The following is a 21494-nucleotide window of genomic DNA, read 5'->3' on the forward strand; positions in this document are numbered from 1 at the left end:
CATCTTGTACTTTCTTTACATCATCTTCACAACTCAGAATGCAACTACACACTTGCTATCTTTATAAGACTGAACAAGAATCTTCAGTCTTGGTTGTGTTCAGATCCTGTTCCAGAGTTTTAGTTTTTTTGTAATAGTTTGCAAATGTATTGTAAAGTCTGTGTTTTTTTCCTGACACAGTGCAGTAAACTCACACACTGAAGGAGAGGGGAAACCCTCCTGTCCTTTTACAGCACAGGAAGAACTGTCTGCAGGAGAAACATTGACTGAATGAGATGATGTTTTTGTCTGAACTTTCTGTCCATTCTTGAACCAGATGTAGGAAGAATGATCAGGTGGACGACAGCTGCCGAGACACTTCAGCTCTGCCATAGTATAAATCTGGTGGACTGTTGATCTGATCACCTGCACCTGGAGATCTGGATCTGTGAAGAAGAAACAAAACTGTCAAAATACCCACATGAAAAAACAAACATGACACATTTATATTATTGTTTCCTAGATTTTGAACACTAAGAAATAAGTAATGAAAATGTTACCTGTGACAGACAAAGTGACTCCAGGTGAACCAGTAAATCTTCCACCTGGCTGGTTTGTTATGAACATGAACTTGTACTCAGCTGAGTCGCTCTCTCTCAGGTCTGTGATTCTCAGAGTGCAGATGTTGTTAGAACAACTGTACTGCAAACGACCTGCGTATCTTGAGTCTGTTTTTAGATCCACAGGTACATATCCATTCATTTGAGTAAACCAGAATGTTTCTTCAACTGTAGTATCACGGCCATTTCTTCTGGATGGGTATGTGTAGGTGCAGCTTATTTCCACTGTTGATCCTTTTAAGGCACAGATCTGAGTAGAGGTGTAAGTCACTCCCCAGCCATTCTGACCCTGTATCACTGTAACACAGAGCACATCAGAAACTACAGTCAGACTCATAACTACATCAGACTTCTATTTGTAGTAGAGGTGCTTCAGTGTGTGAAGCTACATTTACAAAAACTACTTTGGCTTCAATGCCATCCCACTGTAAGTAAATGTTAGGCACGATAAGTGCCAATAGGTGTGTTTGAGGTGACTGGCTGACTTTTGCCGATTTGATAGAGACGTGGTATAAAAATGGCGCTGTCAGTCGGACACATTCTAGCTGTGTGAGCTAACTGTGAGCTGAGATCAATGACTGATCTTGTGGCATTTGCAAAAAAAAAAATTGCTGCGAGATCAGGCAACAGGTGGTTCTTCCTTTGTGCATCTGAAGAAGATTTTAATGGTGACATTTTGCAGCGGCAGCAAAAATCAGACAATTTCTAACCAGCATGCCCTATTTTTTGTTTAGAATCAGGTTTATTACCAGGTAAATTCTCACATACGAGGCATTTGCCTTGGTATAAATTGGTGCTTACAGTACACATGAACAAATAGAAATATATAAAAAGTAAAGACAACATAAAAAATGTACAAGCACACAAAAATTAAATGCTATAATACAGTGCTGACAGGTGTGTGTAAACGTTCACAACATGAGCATAAAACACAGTTGAGTGTTGCTGTTACGATTCGTGGGCAGGAAACAGGTTGGCTGGACCCAAACACAGACACGGGAAACAGGCAGGTTCAGTTCAAGAGGTTTATTCCAAAAACTAAAGCGAGCACACGTACAGACTGAGTAGCTGAGTCCAGAGAAATCCAAAGGCATTAAATCCAAATGAGCAATGAAACAAAAAGGTAATCAAGACTCCATGAGACAGGCAGGAACATGAGCTGGGAAATAGCAGGACAAGACGCCGAACGAGACAGGGAAACTGAAGCCAGGGAGTAACAATGACCAGACAAGGACTGAAGACAAACAGCAAACATTTAACACTAGGGGCTAATGAGCAGGGCGGGAGCAGCACAGGTTACCGGGATCAGGACTTAAGAGACAGAGAGTCAGCAGGGGAAAACAGACAGACACCAATGAACTACCACTAACAGACTGACCTAAGATTAAACACAGAACACAGAGCAAACATGGCCAAAATAATACAGGAGTAGCAGGAGTAAGACAAACATGAACTAAAGCACAGAACAAGAACTAAGGCACTGGACTAAGAACTGATACAAAGAAATAAAATGCAGAATAAAGACTTAAGCTAAGAGACAAGACATAAATAACTAAGGACAAAGAACGCGAGAAACAGAGGCAAATAGAAAGACACATGAAACTATGGAAAAAACTCAAACATAACCCAAAACTAAACTCATAACAGTTGTAAAGTGTGGGTTCAGGAGGGTGTGTGTGTGTTTGGGGAGGGGGGCATGAGAGTCAGTGACAGTGGGGACCTGGGCCTTGTTGAGGAAGCCCACTGCAATTGGAAAGAATCAGTTCTTGTGGTGAGAGGTTTTGGTCTTGATGCACCGCAGCCTCCTGCCAGAGGGGAGTGTTTGAAACAGTTTGTGTCCGGGATGGGAGGGATCAGCCACAATCTTTGCTACACGCCTCAGAGTCCTGGAGGCGTTCAGGTCCTGGAGAGATGGAAGGTGACAGCCAATCACCTTCTCTGCAGAGCGAACGATACGCTGCCTGTCCTTGTCCCTGGCAGTGGCAGCAGCGTACCAGATGGTGATGGAGGAGGTGAGGATGGACTCAATGATGGCGGTGTAGAAGTGCACCATCACTGTCTTTGGCAACTTCTTCAGCTGCCGCAGGAAGTACATCCTCTGCTGGGCCTTCTTGGTGAGGGAGGTGATGTTCAGCTCCCACTTGAGGTCCTGGGAGATGATGGTGCCCAGGAAGCAGAAGGAGTCCACCATGGTGACTGGGGAGTCACAAAGGATGATGGGGGAGGGTGGGGCTGGGCTCTTTCTAAAATCTACAATCATCTCCACGGTCTTTACAGCGTTGAGCTCCAGACTGTTCTGGCTGCACCAGCACACCACATGGTCGATCTCCCACCTGTAGGCGGACTCATCCCCTCCTGAGATGAGCCCAATAAGGGTGGTGTCTGTTCGGTCTGCATGAGCTGTGCGTCGTGCATGTTGGCCTGCGGTGGAATGTAAACAGCGAGCAGAAAGTAGCTAGCTAACTCGCAGTGAGAATAGAATGGTTTAAAGTGTATCAGTAAATATTCCAGGTCATGAGAACAGTGTTGCTGAATCACTGTCACCAGCCAGTGTTGATTTTTGTTTTTTTGATTTTGTTTAGCCAGAGAGTTCCGTGTCGCGGTCCGCTCTGCAGACCTGGAAACCAGCTAGCTGCAGCGTGGACTCTGGTATAGATCCACACAGCCACGTCTCTGTGAAGCACAGAACAGAAGATGAATAAAGGTTTCTGTTTCTCCCCACCAGTAGCTGAAGTTTGTCCAGTTTATTGCACAGTCAGCGCATGTTGGAGAGAAATATTCCCAGTAGTGGCGTACGGTGTTCTTTTCGGTGTCACACCAGCGTACTAGACCTCCTCCACCTCCTCCGACATCTTACCGCATGAAGTGCAGAGAGTGAAGCCTTGACCAGAATGTCCAAAAATTTCACTAAAAAGTCGGAATTAAATCCCCTGATGTTTATGAGCTCTTCTCTGGTGAAAGAGCTCCGGGTATCACAGTGGAATGCAAAGTTAACAAACATAAACAAAACAAATAGAGCTCACCAAAATACACGGCTGCCCTGAGCGCCGAAGCATGTATCATCTTGCCGAAGCATGTATCACATTAGGTCAGCGCTGTGCAGCGTCGCATGAAGTCAAACGCACCTGATATTTGGACAAGATGGCGGCACTAGCCAGCTTGGTTAGCCAGGTGCATCATCTGCTAATTTTGGCTAGCGAAAAACAGACTTACAGACTTACAAAACGTACTTAGTGGAAAAAATCAACAGCTGACTCCTAATAAACTTGTTCAATGGCGCTGGAATGAATGCAGGTTTATGGCTTTCACACCTACAGACTTTTCAGTTTGATCTGAACCAAAAATTGCAGGTGTGAAACCAGTCCGGACCAAACAGACAGAATTTGGTAGTCAAACTGAAGCATGATTCCGTTCGTTTCTAGTGTGAAAGCATTTTTTGGATGGTTCGGACTTTCAGACTATTTACAGGAAGTTCGGTCTCTCCTCAAATGGAGGTGCAGAAGGATTGCTTGCAGTCTTCTCCCCCTGTACTGCCGGTGTTATGACGAAACAACGCCGACGATATAGGCCTAATGTACGCACAACGAGGACGTTTATTTTGTGAATTTGAACTAGCCTGTCTCAAAGCATCTGTAATTGACGCACTGAGATAAGAATGTGTTGTGTTGGTGCTGTTGTTAGTAGACTACTGCCGTAATAATAACAATATAGTGGCAACGATATGCATCTGTACATTCCTCATTCATTCATTCTGGTCAAAGCTCGCCCTGGAACTGTTCAACCAATAAATGTCAAGTAGGTATTGGGAGACGCAGCCGACACGGATGATGACACAAGCCCTTTCATTTATAGTCCTTTAGCGTGCTGCATAGGTAACTGCAGTGTGAAACCAAACCAAAACTAACTGAATATATCTAAACGTATCTAAACATAAACTCTGGTTCAGACCTTGGTGCGTACTTTCAGGTGTGAAAGCCCCCTAAGTTATTTCTGCATTGGCTTCAGTCATGAGTGCCAGAGGTTGCCGGTTGATACCAACATGTTTTGGGGTAGTGGAGCTTGGGCACACTTTACAAAACTCAAACTGCAGTGGCTTTTATCTTCACGAGAACTGAGAGGACGTATTTTCCATAAAACATATTTTCTTATGTTTTTCTTCTGTGTTTGGGACCTATTACTAAATCAAGTTCAGGTACATCTGATTTATGCCAAAGTGAAGAGAGCTATGGAGAAATATACTAATTATTCAGTTTTACATGAGAATATATTACACAAAGAACCAGTCAAAGATGTACACGTGAGTTATTATACCTGAGGTTCAGGAACAAAACCACGCCTCTCTAAATCTAACCACACCTGTGCTTCACTCATTTCATCCACCTGTGCCTCTCTCATCCAATCACCAGCACATATGTAGATAAACCTGTCTAACCCTTTACTCTACCGTTTCCCAGTTCTCACATCCATACCCCCAAATCTTCTTTCTCACATCTTTCATTGGACAGCACTGTGGCCTCACAGCAAGATGGGTCCAGACCTCGGTCAGCCCGGGCCTTCCTGTTTGGGGTCGCTACCCCTTCATCCCTTCCCTCTCGACCCCCCATCTTTTCATGACCGAACCTTCTCTCTAACCGAATAAACTACATGTTATACCTTAATTGGCGTGGTCTGTGGCAGGACATCATACAGACAGAGCAGTGAAGAAACAGCAATGTCTTGAAACAGTGCACTTTAACACAGTACTTACTGAACAGGATGAAAAACGCTGAATATTAAATAGTAGAAGGATGTAATACATGAAAACATAGTCTTCTTGCTCAGTTGCTTTCCTTCCTGTGGTCAAGCTGCGGCAGCGTGTGAATAGAAACACTGAGGTGTGATAGTGTCTGTCTAGTGTACACAGCAAATGAAACAGACATGTTCTAGAGAGAGAAATTGCCAAATCTACTGAGGTTTAAAAAGTAAACTATAGCTGTATTCAGGAAGGAGGTAAAGGTAAACTCTGTCTGTAGCCTAACTATCATTTTTTAAGCATTTGACTGGTAATGACTTTGAAAACACAAATACACACAATTCAGATTGTTCACAATCAACATTTTGTATAGTTCAGTTGTTAAAGTTTACATTATTAAGGTATAAGCATAAAGCAATAGTGCTGGTGTAAAAAACATACACGTCTCTGTTGGTCGTCTTGAAATAACTTTAATTTAAAGAAAGAGAAGTGAATGTCGCACACAGGCACGGAGCTGATTGCTCATTGCGGAGGGGGCGAGGACTTCTAGTAGGCACTTTTTTCACACTTAATTTGTTACACAAAACAGAGAGAAACCTGAAATACAGCTCTGAGCTGCTTTCACATCTGTAGTTCGCTTCTCCTCACCCAGACCAGGCCATACTGGACAGACTAAGGCCATAACCTCAAGCAAGGGTCGTCACCAGGTGGCTCCACCAGGGGATCTCGGTGTTGAGAAACCCAACCAAGTAGGCTAATCCTGAAAACTTTTCTGAGGCAAGAAAAGATCGTTCAGCTGTTCCTGTTATGAAAGCAGAGACTGGCTGAAATATTCTGTTCTGTATTTAGATACTGCATACTGCTACCCGTGTAGAATGTTTTGATTACCCTCCTCTCCCACAAACACCACCTTTACGATTAGCAGATCTTGCGACTGAGGACTTAAAAATCATTCAGCGTCAAAATAACACTAGATTTTGAAGCTATGTGGAAGGAAAAGGAGAGTCAGATTCAGGCCCGTAAAGAAATCCCAACTTTAATCATGCAGAACATTTGGAAGGCGATAGATACTACTTGTCATCAAAAATGTATGTTTTCGAGTTCCTTGCAGTGAACCAGCTGCCTTTTAGAGGTTACCATGATGCTTTTGATAGTATGGTTGACAATGGATGCGGATTATTTTTATCTATATTTGAGTATTCTTTGTGGAAAGTTGGCCAAGATAGCGCAGACAATCCCACACAATGTTGGGTATTCTAGCCATTCAAAACAGTTTGATAGAGATAATGAGTACTTTGGTCACAGAGCACATGGTGAAAATAGGTTGGCAAGTTGGTTTATACAAAAAAAAGTGAATGGAACTCAAGACCCATCAGAAAAAGAGAATATTTCGATAGTTGTGCATTTTGTGAGCTAACTGAACTTCTTCTGACATTTGCCTTTGCTGAGATTTTTTTGATCATTTGATGATCGAGCCACACTGCTCCAAGAAATTAAGAGTCTGTGCCAAATAAGAGACGATGCACACTAAACACAACCTTCGCTATGTATGTAGTTGATGGAAGTACATGAAGATCTCAGCAACAAAACAGAGATATGCAGGATTTATTTCAGCTATACAGCTGCATGCAGTTTGGGGGGAAATGAAGAAGCACTTTTAGGAGCGCAGTTGTATGCTGATGGATGCACTCAGATCTGTGGACCCAAAGGATACTACTTTCTTGGATGTGGGTGGCTGTGTCTCAGGCGGTAGAGCAGCTTGCCTGTTGATCAGAAGGTTAATGGTTCAATCCCCGGCTCCTGCAGGCTGCATGTCGAAGTATCCTTGAGCAAGATACTGAACCCCAAATTGCCCCTGTTAGCTAATAAAAAAGCTCAGAGAGGAGTGTGTGATCTGGGGGAGGTTTCACACCTGTAAATTTCATTCAGGTCAAACTAAAAAAAGGTCTGAACCAAATGAGATAGGTGTGAAAGCCCCTTAGACTGCTTGCTTTCTGTGGTTATAAATACAACCGTTGGCACTAATTCTATTTCCACCTGGTGTAGCAGCGAACCACAGACAGAGGTGACTTATGGGGAAGTTAGAGAGACAAAGAGAGAAACAGATGTTTCCATACGCCTCCCCTGCTGATTTAAAATGATTATTGGGAAATGTAAATACAGTGGCAAGAAAAAGTATTTGAACCTTTTGGAATTTCATGGTTTTCTGCATAAATTTGTTATAAAATATGATCTGATCTTCATGTCAAGTGTATTGACAAACATAATGTGTCTAAAATAATCACATAAAATAAATTCTGATCCCTCGTGTCTTGATAGAACACACTCATTAAACATTCAAAATGGCAGTGGAAAAAGTAAGTGAACCCTTATAATCAAGAACTGGTTGACCCCGCCCCAAAAGGCGGATTTTGTTTTTCTGAAGCCATTCTGTTGTGGAATTGTTCCGGTGTTTTGGGTCTTGTTGCGTATGCAGAAAACCATGAAATTCCAAAAGGTTTACATACTTTTCTTGCCGCTGTAAATAATGCTTTGCTTTTGGTGGCAGCTTAGTTTACCTTTAGTTAGCGCCTCACCTTGTCCAGTGTAAAGCAGCTATCCTTTTCTGCGTCTGAGCCAGAGTTTGATCAGCCCAAACAAGGTGTAGCGGGGGCCTATTAATGGGGTACTAAGAGGGTGGATTCAATGACAATATAAACAGGCCACAGTGCCCACGCTGCTGCTGTTTACTTTTTTGCCAAAATCAAGATGCACAAACAAACTTTATTTAAAAAACTCAACAAAAATGCATGCTCAGTCAGGCAGATTGGTTCCAAGGTGAGCCTCTTTAAACCGTGGGCCTGAGGCGGCTGCGCCCTCTGCCCGGCCCCACCCCTCACTACAGGTCACACCGAATTGCATAATATCACACATCAAATCTTTTTACTAAAAACACCATCCTCTGAGTGTTAACGGCCTCACAGTATAAATGTAGATGTACAGTACCTTGTACAGATAGAAGGAAGACAATAAATCCACTCGCTGCTGCTGTTAAATTCATAGCTGCTCCACACGTCTGTTAAATCACATCAGCAGGTAGATCATGTATGAGAATCTTGTATGTTAGTTAGTCACAACAAACATTTCTAATCAAAAATGATGAATGTTGCCTTTGAAGACAGGCTGTCTCTCTGTGCTTGGTACAGTTGTGCTAAATGTTAAAAAGCTGCACTGGCTTCCTTCCTCTTTATATAATTAACATGTATCAGATGCATTTCTGTAAATCACTTGTCTCCAAGTTGAAGTGAATAAATTACTGGGTGCGTATGCTGCACGCATTCGCTGCTTATGTTCTTCCATTCTTATGGTGTCTTTGCACTTGTCTTTGAACCACAGTCCCATTTCTGAGGTTAATGGACATGTTCGGACAATTAGCCCTTCCCTTCAAATTTCTAAAAATCAAAGGGTTCAACATCTGTGTCCATGTATGCCGCAAACTGAAACACACTTGTCAGTCAGATCGTTGACACGACTCAGCATTGACAGTCTGTGTTCTTCACACAAGACATGTAATGTCTTTGCACTTTATTACATTTGTTGGGTGTCAATACTGACTCAGGATTCACAGCTCATGTTCTTCGATTTATACTTATTGTTAGTGTGATTTGTGTTCAGACAGTTAGCCATTTCCTCCAAATAATTTAAAACTCAGAGGGTCAACATCTGTGTCTGTGAATGCCGCTAACTGAAACAGTCAGAGTGTCCACACGAAAAGTAGGAAGTCATGACCCGTAGTGTGGTTCTCAAATAGAGTTCCTGTTCATTGTTCACATCTCTGTTGTGATTGTGGGGAGCAAGGCATTTTGATCTATGTTTGATTCGATGTTGATCAACCAGTAGGCCAGAAGTTGAGTCTGCTGACATGATAATATTCATTCTCCCTCTAAACAATGTAGGATTTAAAATATTCAAAGGATTCTGCCACTGATGACTACGTTCAGGACTTTGAATTTTGATTTAACATCTTAATCATGACTTTTACATTGAATGTAAAACGCTTCATCAAACACATTTTTCTGATTTTGTGAAAACAGTCCTCATATTACTAATATCCCAGTTTAGACAAAAAGGAGGACAAAATAACAGATTCTTTAATAATATTAAACAAAACCATCTTCTGAAAGAATTAACAGAAAAAATTTGTCTCAAGCTAAAATCCAATCCCTTCTACACATTTTTGCCCCCTGCAGCAGTGTTACTAATAGACTGTATGCTTTACACGCACAGTTACACAGTTGTCATGAAGGGCAAAATTAGCAATATACACTAAAACCATCTTCTATACCAGGCTGTAAAAATGTTTTATTCTGCTGTAAAGTTGGGCATTTTAACATGGGGGTCACTGGGGATTGACTCCCTTTTGGAGCCAGCCTCAAGTGGCCACTCGATGAATTGCAGGTTTTGATGCCTTCTGGTCCTTGAAGCGCTGTTGATTCTGATTGTGCCAGGAATTTTCAGTAGTTGGGTGAGCATCACTGCTACAGGTCAGATTCACTGAACTTCTCTCAACAAGAGGGACTCACTGACACAGTGGAGGTCTTTGGAGCATCTGGAAGAGGTGTGAATATTCATTTAGATTACTATAGGCTGAGTGTATGTTACACTACAGGGGTAACTATTATTTTCAAATTGATTAATAAAAAAGAGGGCAGAGAATGCAAAATTTATACAAGACAATGTTGAAGTTTCATGAAGGGACACAAAAGTAAATAAACAGGCAGGCATGAAACTTTTCTATGCATAGAAGTCACTGTGGCTTTGACAGGTGGTTGAGATTTTTTTTTTAAATAAGCTGTGTTTCACACAAATCTCACATTAATAGAGATATTTTGAGATGTCATCCTCCCCAGCTCATTCACCGCTGCACAGTAATAGCCTACTCTCCAGAGCCAGAGGACTGGATGGAGCTGAAGAAGGCATGTTCAAGAGACCAGTTTGAGATGATTTGAGCTTCGTGACATGGTACATTATCCTGCTGGAAGTAGCCATCAAAAGATGGCTACACTGTGGTCATAAAGAGATGGACACGGTAGGCATACAACACTCAGGTAGTCTGACGCGTTTAAACGATGCTCACTTGGTACTAAGGTGCCCAAAGTGTGCCAAGAAAATATCCCCCACACCATTACACCACCAGCAGCAGCATGAACCGTTGATATAAGGCAGGATGGAGCCATGCTTCATGTTTACACAAAATTCTGACCCTATCATCTGAATGTCGCAGCTGAAATGGAGACTCATCAGACCAGGCAACGTTTTTCCAATCTTCTATTGTCTATTTTTGGTGAGCCTGTGGGAATTGTAGCCTCAGTTTCCTGTTCTTAGCTGACAGGAACGGCATCCGGTGTGGTCTTCTGCTGCTGTTGCCCATCTGCTTCAAGGTTCGACATGTTGTGCGTTTTGAGATGGTATTCTGCACACCTTGGTTGTAACGACTGATTACTTGTGGCACTGTAGCCTTGTCTTGACCAATTCTACATGCCTAAATGCATTGAGTTGCTTCCATGTGATTGGCCCCCAGTAAGAATGAATCTTTCAAAAAGATTCTCAAAAGTAAAACAAAATCGTGCAACAAATGTCAAGATAATTTTCTTACAGAGAAATGATTTTTTACATGGACCTGTACTTCCTCAATTGTCAAGAGATTAACTGCTAATAACATGCAAAGTTTTAGTAGTTTAATAATGAAGCTTATGATGATATAAGGACGATAAAAGTATAAATGTCTGCGTGTGAGAGAGACAGATATGTAGAGATGGTGTTTAAATTTTTCCACATAATAAACTTAAAATTGTTTAGCAAAAAGGTATATGTGCTACATTTAGTCCTCATTGTTATTCTGTTAAATTTTTTCCCTAGTACTTTGTAATTTTTGGGGGGGTGTTTTATCTCTTTAGAAGAAAATTGAGATGTATGTGATACTGTGCGAAATAAAAATTTAACTGAAATATTGTGATAAAATGTGTTGTTAAGTTTTATTTAGCGAGAGTTCTTCAGCTTGATTTTGCATACAGATGTTGTTTTCTTCTCGACACAGCTACTGAATTCAAACCAACCAATCACAGTGAGGGACATGCAAATCAGACCCTGCATGTTCCGCCCATATTCGACAACCTACCAATGGTTGACGACGTGGGCGGGGCCTGTAGGATAACAGCGGAGGATTCAAACTGAACATGGCTGCGGGGAAAGATGCCGATGAAAACACGCAAAATAGAAGGTAAGAACGAACGGTGACTGACGTAAAATGAGTTATTAATGGTACTTACATTGACACAGAGTTAACATTACTCTCAAACAATAAGGCTAAAGCTGAAATTGAGAGTTTAAACGGGTGAAAAATAAGTGAGACTGATTGACAAGGACTGTCATTCTCTATCTAGCAGTCAGCCATCATTTAGCGATCGTTAGCTAACATTAGCTGCTTAACGTGACAGTAACGACGTTCAACAAGTGGTGAGTTAGGTAACGTTACAGCTCGGTGGTCAGACATTGGTGCTAGCAATTTAAATGCTTATTTCTAAAATGAATGAAGTGGTGTTAGTGGGAACTTGCATCGGGTAACGTTAGCACTGTTAGCTGAGGGCTCGTCAGTTTGGGTAACGTTAAACTGCACATTAAGTTAGCTAAATTAAATTTAGCTGGGTTAACTTCGCTAACGTCTGGTTATTATGAAGTTAATCGATTGCTCCTAATTGTCTTCACACATATACTTTTTTTGTACATGTACGAACACAGTATCAATAGCCCTGCAACAAATCCTGCCTTTGTTTAAGTTATCATATAATGTTCAACTGAAACTGTCAGAGGAAGTGTAACTTAGGTCCAGCTTTGTGGTAGTTTTTGAGGTAGATGGTGTTCTCAGAATTAACAACATAAAATGGGGATGAATATAAGGTTAAAGGGGCACTACAACCATTTCAGACATTAGAAAATAAACCTGACAGTGTTGTTATATCAGCATGGACTATTACACTGCGTGCACGAAAAGGTTCAATTTGACACAGTATGTATATCATATGTACACACTTTTTAATTGTAATGGTGTTGATTTTCAGGAGAAACACATGCAACAAAGATCCCAAAGAGAATTGCTATGGTCCACTTGTTTTTAAAGCATACAAGCAGCAACTGTCAGCATAGTTGTGTATCATGACCTCTCCCCTACAATGAGAACCTCAACTGTATTCAGTCTTCCTCTGTCTCCCCCCATCAGCGGTACAGTGTGCAGTATGGTGATCAATCAGCAGGAATCGCTGGGGGGCTCTCGTGCTGGCCAACCGCCAGTCATCTTCAACCCGGACTTTTTTGTGGAGAAACTTCGCCATGAGAACCCTGATATTTTCCTGGAGTTGGTGCTTAGTAACATCACTCGCCTTATTGATCTTCCTGGTACAGAGTTTGCACAGCTCCTTGGTGAGGAGGGCTCTAAAACGCCAACAGGTGGAAATGGAGGCTTCTTTCGCTCTTTTAACTTCCTCAAACGCAAAGGTGAGACGTCAACTTGGTGACATCTAGAAGTAGTAGCAATAGCCACAGCCACAGTAAGTAAATGCCCCTCTCTGTTAGTCACGTCATGGAAAATAGATATTCCCAAAGTTTGTCATTTAGCAGGCGCTGTGGCAAGTAAGTAACAGAATCTTCACTTCTTTACTTGAGCTTTCAAACCATTAAAAAAAATATTTCCGTCACATTCCTACTCCCTTCACTGTCCATGTTCTCTGATGAACAGCGCAGATTTCTTCTGTGTTTTGAAAGTGATGGTTGTGAAAAGACCGGATGAGTGCAAATGAAAACAAATCTGTTGTTGATGGAGTGTCTCTCCCTTCAGGTCCACTTCACATTTGTAACAGTGGAATTTAACAGCTGGCACTAAATACGCATCGAGAGATGTGGCTACCTATTCAATATTTAATTTTCTTTGCCTGTTTCTTATCTCATGTACCAATGTGTTCTTTAACCTAGTGGATGAGATGTGAGCAGCCTTGTTCTTTAGTGTTAATGTCCGTTTTTAAACAGTGTTGTCCTGCTTCTTTGTGATGAGAATATGTTGTTGTAAGGCACATGCAGCAGAAATGTTTCTCTGCGGGGTCCTTCAGTATCCTATCACTTATCACTGACTGTCATTTCAGACAAAGGCGTTGTATTTGGAACGTCACTGACAGAGAGCTGCGTTGCCCAGATCTACCAGCTCATCGAGTACCTCAGCAAAAGTGAGTCATCTAAATAAAATCCCCCTATTCCTCCACAGTTGTGTTCACATCCTCACCGCTGTGACTTTCAGATGCCAACAGCAGTAACTGCATGCTGGTGTTTTGATAAAGAACTTTTAATAAAGTATTTGATTTCAACACATAATACACCCATGAATGATTTTAAACAAATGAACAACCCTTTTGTCTGCCGTTAATCCATTAACACTGTAGATTGTATTTTATAGTGTAGTTTTTTTGTGTGTGTTTATGAGCTTAAATTTAAAACAAAGACACATTCCAAGAACGAGTGAGCACAAATGAATAGACCAAACTCATTTGGAATGATCAGAAGTTTTTACTTGCTGATACCCACCTGCCTTTCCACACTTAGACCTGCACGTGGAGGGTCTGTTTCGGGTGCCAGGGAACAGTGTTCGGCAGCAGTCCCTGAAGGAGCTCCTCAACAGCGATGCTGATGTTGACCTGGAGTCTGGAGACTTTCACCCCAATGATGTGGCCACGTTGCTCAAGACTTTCCTGGGAGAGCTGCCTGAGCCCCTGCTCACACACAGACATTTCCACGCACACCTTAAGATAGCTGGTAATTTCTTTCTTTCTTTCTGTCTTTTTTTTTTTTTTTTTTAGTATTCTGTCATGTTTTAATCAAACTTTTAGATAAGCAGCACGGTTTGCTACATGTATTAGTATAAAATGTTACATATTTAAATTCATTAGTCAAGAAGAGATTGCATTCTTGAAAACCCTTTTTTTTTTTTTTTTTTTTTTAGTACTAGCAGAAATGGAAGATTTTAAATGTTAAATGTCATGTAGAATTGCTTAAATCGTAATCTATGATTCACATCAGTATAATTATTACTAGTAATATTCTTTTATACTTTAATTAAATTATTAACATAGTACATATAATAGTTATCTGTTTTTTGTATTAACAAGCTTACAAGAAAACGTATTGTTCAGGTCCGGTCAGCCCGGTTTGTCTGGTTCTGTCTTGCCAGTCTTGTTTGTCTTTTATATATATGCACATTTCCATATCAAGAATAAAGAATTGTGTATGCGTATCTTCTGTTTTGTGCACAATAAACAAACAGAAGATTTTCAATAAATGCAATAATAATTTCCAAGGGATTTCAGTAAATCTGTTCATGACTTCACTTCCTCCACCCTTGTCCCTCATCCAGATATGACTTTGTTTGACGAACACGGCAACAAGACAGCAATACCCAACAAGGAGCGTCAAATAGAGGCGCTGCAGCTTCTGTTCCTGCTGTTACCTCAGGCCAACCGCTCACTGCTCAAACTGCTGCTGGACCTGCTCTACCACACCGCCAAGCAGCAAGACAAGAACAAGATGTCCGCCTACAACCTGGCCATCATGTTTGCCCCACACGTCCTCTGGCCCAGACACGTAAGATTTGTAGTTCATAACTGCATAATAAGGGTTCAAAAACAAATATGAAATAGTATTTTGCTCAATTTGGCAGCACAATTGTTTACCAGAATTATTCATCCCCATTTAAGAAAATTGCCTGAAAACTGCCACATACGTAAACATTATCCTTAAAGCCACTGTGTAGAACTGGAAATATCTTGACTTTGTCACCCCCAGTGGTAGTGTCAGAAAAGTTGCCGGGGCAGACGGCAAGCGTGCTACTTTACTTTTCTAGTGAATAAGACAAATACAAATGCTTTATAAAGCACAGGAAAGAAAAATAAATACAGATGCAACGCAACTATTGCTAGCTGTTAATGAATCTAAATTAAAGGGAGTCTGAAAAAATAATAAACATCTGAATGAAGCTTTAATTGACCGAAATGTTTCTTACTTCTGTTCTGCATCAGATGACAGCCGGTGACCTGAAAGACAATCTAAAGAAACTAAACAACAGTATGGCGTTCCTCATCAAGCACTCGCAGAAGCTCTTTAAGGTGATTATTGACCACATACATGACCAAGCAATCAGACACGTAAAACCAAGATTAATTATTCTGTGTGTGTGTGTGTGTGTGTGTGTGTGTGTGCTTCAGGCTCCAATCTACCTGCGGGATTATGCCCGAGTGCACTTCACTGGGACCAAGGCTCTGCAGACGAAGGTCAGTGGAGGGACTTCACATTACAGACGTTTTTCTAATGGAAACACACCAACAAAATGCTTAGCAGTTTATCTTATATTAATGCCTCAAAACTGTAAATAAACAGTTAAACTGCAGTTAAAAATATGCAGTGTTCACAGCATGCAGTACATTTTGGAGCATTGAATGAGAATGAACACTTCAGCAACTTTGTTTAGTTAGACTGCAGACAATGTAATTATCTATGCCAAATACATCTTTAATCGTCATTCTCGCTGTTCACACATGTGAAATTGTGTCCATTTAAAGTGCATATCCAGCCTGACTTGCCCTCTCCTCTCTCAGGATGATCTGGAGCTGCTAGCGGCAAGTAGCTCTCCTGCTCGGACTGTGTTGCCCCTGAAGAGGACGGCTGTTCTGGGCCCCAGCTCTCAGGAGCAGTGCCAATCACCAGCTCAGCAATACACAGAAGAAGCTCTGAAGGAGCTCTTCAGACACGTCCACCACAACATGCCGGACTCTGCCAAGAAGAAGAAACTTGTCCGACAGGTTCATATCAGGGTCTTTTTTTCATTTCAGCTGCTGAACTGAAAACATTGCTGTAGAGCCCGAGCTTCTTCTGTTGTAGAGCTATCCAAATCACGGTTTTAGAGTTTGTGTCTTTAAATATAAAGACCGGTGTTGTCATTTTCATGTGTGTAGTTTGTCAAGACCTCAGGGACGCCTGCTCAAGAGCACCATCAGGCCCCCCCTGCCCACAGCAAGAAACATCCCCGTTCACGCTCCTTTGGTGGCCTCATCAAGGTACTTAAACAATCCTGGAAAGTTGCAATGAGGAGTAGAACATGAAATTGAGTAGAAGAACTGCCCTGGATTATTTCCACTTTTCATTTGCTTTAACTAAAGCTAAACATGTTGTTTTCTTTTTTGTTTGTTTGTTTTTTTTCCCCACCTGATGCTCTGGTAACAGCGCAGAGCTCGTGGTGAGCAGCTGACAGCTGAGAGGCGGGTCAGACACACCTCCCCTGACATTGTGAACCGGACAGGAAGAAAACCCGGTAAAGAGAACGTCATCCTGCAACAGTCGGTGAGCCTTTTATTTGTTTTTTTTCCCTTTTCCTTTTTGTGTAGATTTAACTTAGGTTGGCAATGTCTAACATCAGTATGAAACAGTCTATATTTTCTCTGAAGTGACTACACACTTTTGTTGGCTTTGTGTTATCTGTGTTTTCTTGGCTCTGACATTGTGTTTGAATAATTTACTCTTTCTTTTCTCTCTCACAAAATTAGCAGATGACCAAAATTTCAATTTTCTCATGCTTTCAAAAACTGTTGTATGTTGGTGTGTGTCACAGGTGAATAGCCCATTAAATGGTCCTGTGTTGGGGAAGGCGGGTCTGGTAGTCAGAAACCCAGACTTTACTTTCAAAAAGGACAATGGTCAAAAGGTTTCCAAGGTATGACAGCTTCCCCCTTTTCTTCTTCCTCTAACATCAGAAAATCAGGGATCTGCAGGTCTTGAAAATCCTTGAATGTTGAATTGAATTGAATTCCCTCACAAAACTGCTTTAGATGGTATTAAAAAGTCTTAAGTTTAATTTAAAAAGTTCCTGAATATTTTCTCTTGCAGGAACTGTGGTCATTATATTTTTTTTAGCTGGAAATCCATCTATTAATGAGCCCAGGTCACATTGATTGATTAATTAATTATTATTATATTACTAATTATTTTTATAAAGCGTGCATGATCAAAAGTTCTTGTAATTGTTCCTATTGGGTATCAAGATCATGAAAAAGCTATTAAAATTAAACAAAAGGTCTCAAAAAGTCTTAAATTTGATTTGGTCAGCATTGCAGAAACCCAGATCCAAATACTGTTTATACATTTAGCTGCATGCAAACTTTCAGTTTATTTTATCTTATGCCAACTAATGTGTAAAAACATGATTTTTGCCCTGTAGTAGTAATTCACACAACTTGGACATGAAAACAGAATCCACAGTGGCTCCACATAGCCTGTATTTAAAAAAAACAAAACAAACAAGCATCAGTCAAGACTTCATTTAGTTTTGCACTGTACATGAATGTTTATCTTATTTATAAGTGCCTCTCCCCATCCATCTATCTCTCACCTCTCTTTCCTCCCTCCTTTCATGTCTCAGCAGGACTCGCTCACCATGTGTTTCTCTCCGCCTCAGGATATCTCAATGTAAAACCCAACACCTCCACCTCATCTCGGTCAGGACTTGGGCAGTATTAATATTATAATATCTCGTGTTTATCTACGTCTTTTCATCGTAGTAAGTCTATTTTAACTGTGACTAATATACAGCAGCTTTAGTCTTGGCCAGAAAAGCCGAACCAAAGCCATGAACTCTTTCTGCTGCACATTCAAGACGTGAGTGAGTCTTACAAACTGGTACAAACAGTTTAATTAAAGCCTCCACGTAGCATTGCTGTTAAATGGATTCAATGTAAAGGTGGATGATGGGGATAAAATTAATCTTTGAATCATTCAGAACAATTATGACCTCAATATGTAATGTTGGATAACTTGCAAAATCACAAGCTAAGTGCTCTTGTACTTACAGAAATACATTTTAGTTCTATTTTAACTTATAGCTTAACTTAAGATATGTAGATAATATATTTTTTAGCATGATCAAGTTAGGCAACAATATATAAACATTGGATTATTGATCGGCCGCACTTTTAATTGAACAGGCCTCATTTAGTCTGTGGGACCAGAGCTGCTGTGAGGAATCCATTAAAAACATTCTTATATCTTTTAATTTACGAGTTTTATACCACATAATCGTCTGGTTTCAATAGTATTTCGGGTCCGTTTTGGTATCAAAGTTTTGAGATTAAATCTAGTTTCCAGTGAATGGATGTGATAGGGTTGGACTGGATGTAGAGTTGGTTGATATGACTGAAAATCAGAATCCCATCTTTTTATGTAATAACCTTATTATAACAGCACCACGAGGGGAAAACCACAAGTCTGCATTAGATGATCTACTGAAAGTTCGTGTTTTAAAATGTGCTAAACTATTCCCACATTAACACACATCACATTGCACGGCGATCTGTTTTGACACACCCTCTTATGTTGGGCTTTTTGCTTGGCTCTACCTAAATGTGAAGAATTTAAATCAAACCGTGAACGGAGTCTTTGCTTTGGTTTGGCTTCACTGGCTCAGACATGCATGTGCCAGTTATCACTTGAAACTTGTTTTCTTAGCTACTGTATCAGAATCTGACCACTAGTAAGCTCAGCTCACAGTCTGCTGTAGAGTGTAGAAAATGTATACATGTTTTACTCTGTGTGTTTGTTTGTAGGCTTATTGGGAACTGTGATGTTTTGGTTTTTGGTACAGAATGTTGTAAGTTGTTGGTTACTGGATGATAATTTCTCTGTGTTGGGCTGTTGATACAGGATCAGCAAGTGGGTCAGTTTTCCTGATATGAATAACGGGTTTTAATTAATAATCACCATTACTACTTACAACAGACTTGCTATTACTCAATATGAAAGCAGTGGCTGGGATCCCTGTTTGTGAACCTGTCAAATATGAAATGTTACATCCCCTGAGTGTCTCATGGGACTTAAAATATTTTTTAAACATTTATTTTTTTTATTCAGTTGGATAATGGAAGGGTCATTGGATAGAATTTAACAGAAGTGGTTGAGAGATTTGTTATGTTGATGGATGAAATGAAAGCCGAAAGTGTATTTATATGAATTAATTTTTGGTTAAAATGAGCAGTAATCAGTTAGGGGAACTGTGTTAAGAGGAGGTCATGCTATTGGCATATAAGTAAGAAAGGAAATGAGTGTCATCCCAAACTATTAAGGAAGTATTTTAGGATGGTGTTTGAGTAAAGGGACATTAAGTAATTCACAGGTTACCTATAATTGTTGGTACATGAAAAGTTCATTCAGCAATCAAGAGAAACAAATTCCACATTAATAAACAATTTAGATGCATATGCATTGTTGGGTTTGTGTTTTCAGAAAGTAAAAATGTTACTTAATGTCCCTTTTTTAAGTGTTGTCATTTTATTTAGTTCTCAGTTCCTTCAGGTTTACTTACATGGCTTGACTAAAAGTTGGGGTATGCGATTCTAATCCATTACCTTTTGTCAAATTCAGTGAATATCTCCTCACGGTCCTCTACCTGTCCGTTCTGTGTCAGCTGAACTGAGCATCCCTGGCTCTGTAAACAAAACAAAGTGGCCCGCAACCTGCCACGCAGCACCATTCCAGTCATGTTTTTTGTGTCAGGTAACGTTTAATGACTTGCCCACGAACATTCAGCTTTGACATGCTGTTGTGATGTTATCCACAGAAGCAGAAGAGTTGTGAGTTTCGCTGTCCGGAGCAGGTGTGCTGGCTCTGGGTTCGTCTTGTCGTTTTTGCATGCTTGACAGTTTGCTAGTCCACAACTTGGCTAACATTAGTTAAGTTACTTGCTGTTTCAGTGTTCGTGCTATATCATGGTATTTGCCATAGAATTGGATTTCTTCAGAATCGCTTATCCCACCTTTTAACTGATGTCTGCTCAATTTGTTGTGTTAACGGGTACGGATGCACCAGTACCACATTTTCAGCACTGAGAATTGTAGTAGTTTCCCCAAACAGTGCAGTCCCTCGTGGAGAAATTGCATGTTTCTCCAGCTCCTCCACAGGGAGGTCACAGGAATCCACTGCCCTGCTCAGTGACGCCTCAACAGGAGAGACGCTCAGCAACGTGGGCTTGAACCCAAATTGGCTGTGTATTTGTTTTTGTAAATTTAAAAATGATGATGGGGAAGTTTGCCATGTGCAACATATGTCTCATGCTCATGGTTGTAGTAATTGGTTTTGGTAAATTTCCTTACCCATAACCTGTAATATTTTGCTGTGGAATCTGTTATTGGTGCATCCTGTTTTGAAGGTGCTGTGGATGTTAATGAGGGGTTTGTTGAAAGTGATTAAGGTAGGACACTAAAAGACCTTAGCTCCTTTTTGTTTTGCAGTATTTTTTTTGTTATATTCCGATGATGATGATTTTGTATAATGGCTTACACAGAACTTTAAAAAAATATATAATTAATCCCACTGAATTCATCTCAGCAGAGAAGCAGAGTTTTGAAACTGAATTGGGATCTCTCTTTGTCATCGGGTCCTCTCCTCATCCTTTTCAGTTCTCTACAGACTGTAGTTTTACAAACATGTTTTTAAGAGAGAGCTAAATTGAATTCTGTTGTATTTATTTGGGAAACATCATCTTTTTATGTGGATGAAATGTATGAGCCACATCTAAGGTACATTATTATTTTTATTTTTTCCCTTTGATTAGAGTTTACATCCGTCACTCAGATGAGAGCAGTTATTTCTGTATGATGTGAAATGCTGTCTCTAAGTGTTGCACGTCTGTATTTATTTTTTTTCTCTTTACATAAATGTGAAACATTTAGTTACTGCTTGATGTACATGGTCACTGAGTTCTTCTGAACACTGAGAACAACGGATGCAGATGAAAGTTAAACCTGAATGGTTAATTGCACCTTATTTCTTTGTTAGTGACAGTCAATGAGACATGGAGAAACTTACACACTGAGGTGATTAACTAAAATTCTCATCTTATTTGTCTGAGCTCACTTTTTCCAGTTTCATAATGAATTCCTCTGTGACTGTTATAACATCTGGTTTGAACTGTGGTAACCTTTTTGTTTTTGTATTTTAGTGTAAAATAAGTTAACCCTGTACATTGGATTCCTTGGCAAACTATCCACTTTGGATTAAAACTTTTTTTATGTTTCCTACAGAAAGTCTGTTATGTTGGATTGATG

At 40.5% G+C, this 21494-nt stretch overlaps 2 protein-coding genes across 3 annotated transcripts in view; both read left to right on the forward strand.

Annotated features, from left to right (window-relative positions):
• Positions 1–11477: 11477 nt before the first annotated feature.
• arhgap19 (Rho GTPase activating protein 19) lies at positions 11478–21469 on the forward strand. 2 transcript variants are annotated; one of them, XM_046048049.1, is made up of 12 exons: positions 11478–11590; positions 12587–12861; positions 13503–13583; positions 13957–14166; positions 14765–14991; positions 15426–15512; positions 15612–15677; positions 16002–16205; positions 16359–16460; positions 16627–16743; positions 17012–17113; positions 17819–21469. In XM_046048049.1, the coding sequence occupies exons 1-12, from the start codon at positions 11547–11549 to the stop codon at positions 17867–17869; spliced, it is 1566 nt and encodes a 521-aa protein (XP_045904005.1). In that variant the 5' UTR covers positions 11478–11546; the 3' UTR covers positions 17870–21469. The 2 variants fall into 2 exon arrangements, with proteins under 2 accessions (XP_045904005.1, XP_045904013.1); XM_046048057.1 differs by having other exon boundaries at positions 17822–21469.
• Positions 17872–21494, forward strand: part of slit1b (slit homolog 1b (Drosophila)) — an 81294-nt gene continuing 77671 nt past the window's right edge. Inside the window, exon 1 of the mRNA XM_046048038.1 lies at positions 17872–17956. The gene's annotated coding sequence lies outside the window, so the exon portion shown is untranslated. The remainder of the gene's footprint in view (positions 17957–21494) is intronic.

This window comes from Micropterus dolomieu, linkage group LG01 (assembly GCF_021292245.1).
Source record: "Micropterus dolomieu isolate WLL.071019.BEF.003 ecotype Adirondacks linkage group LG01, ASM2129224v1, whole genome shotgun sequence".
Classification (NCBI taxonomy): Eukaryota; Metazoa; Chordata; class Actinopteri; order Centrarchiformes; family Centrarchidae; genus Micropterus; species Micropterus dolomieu.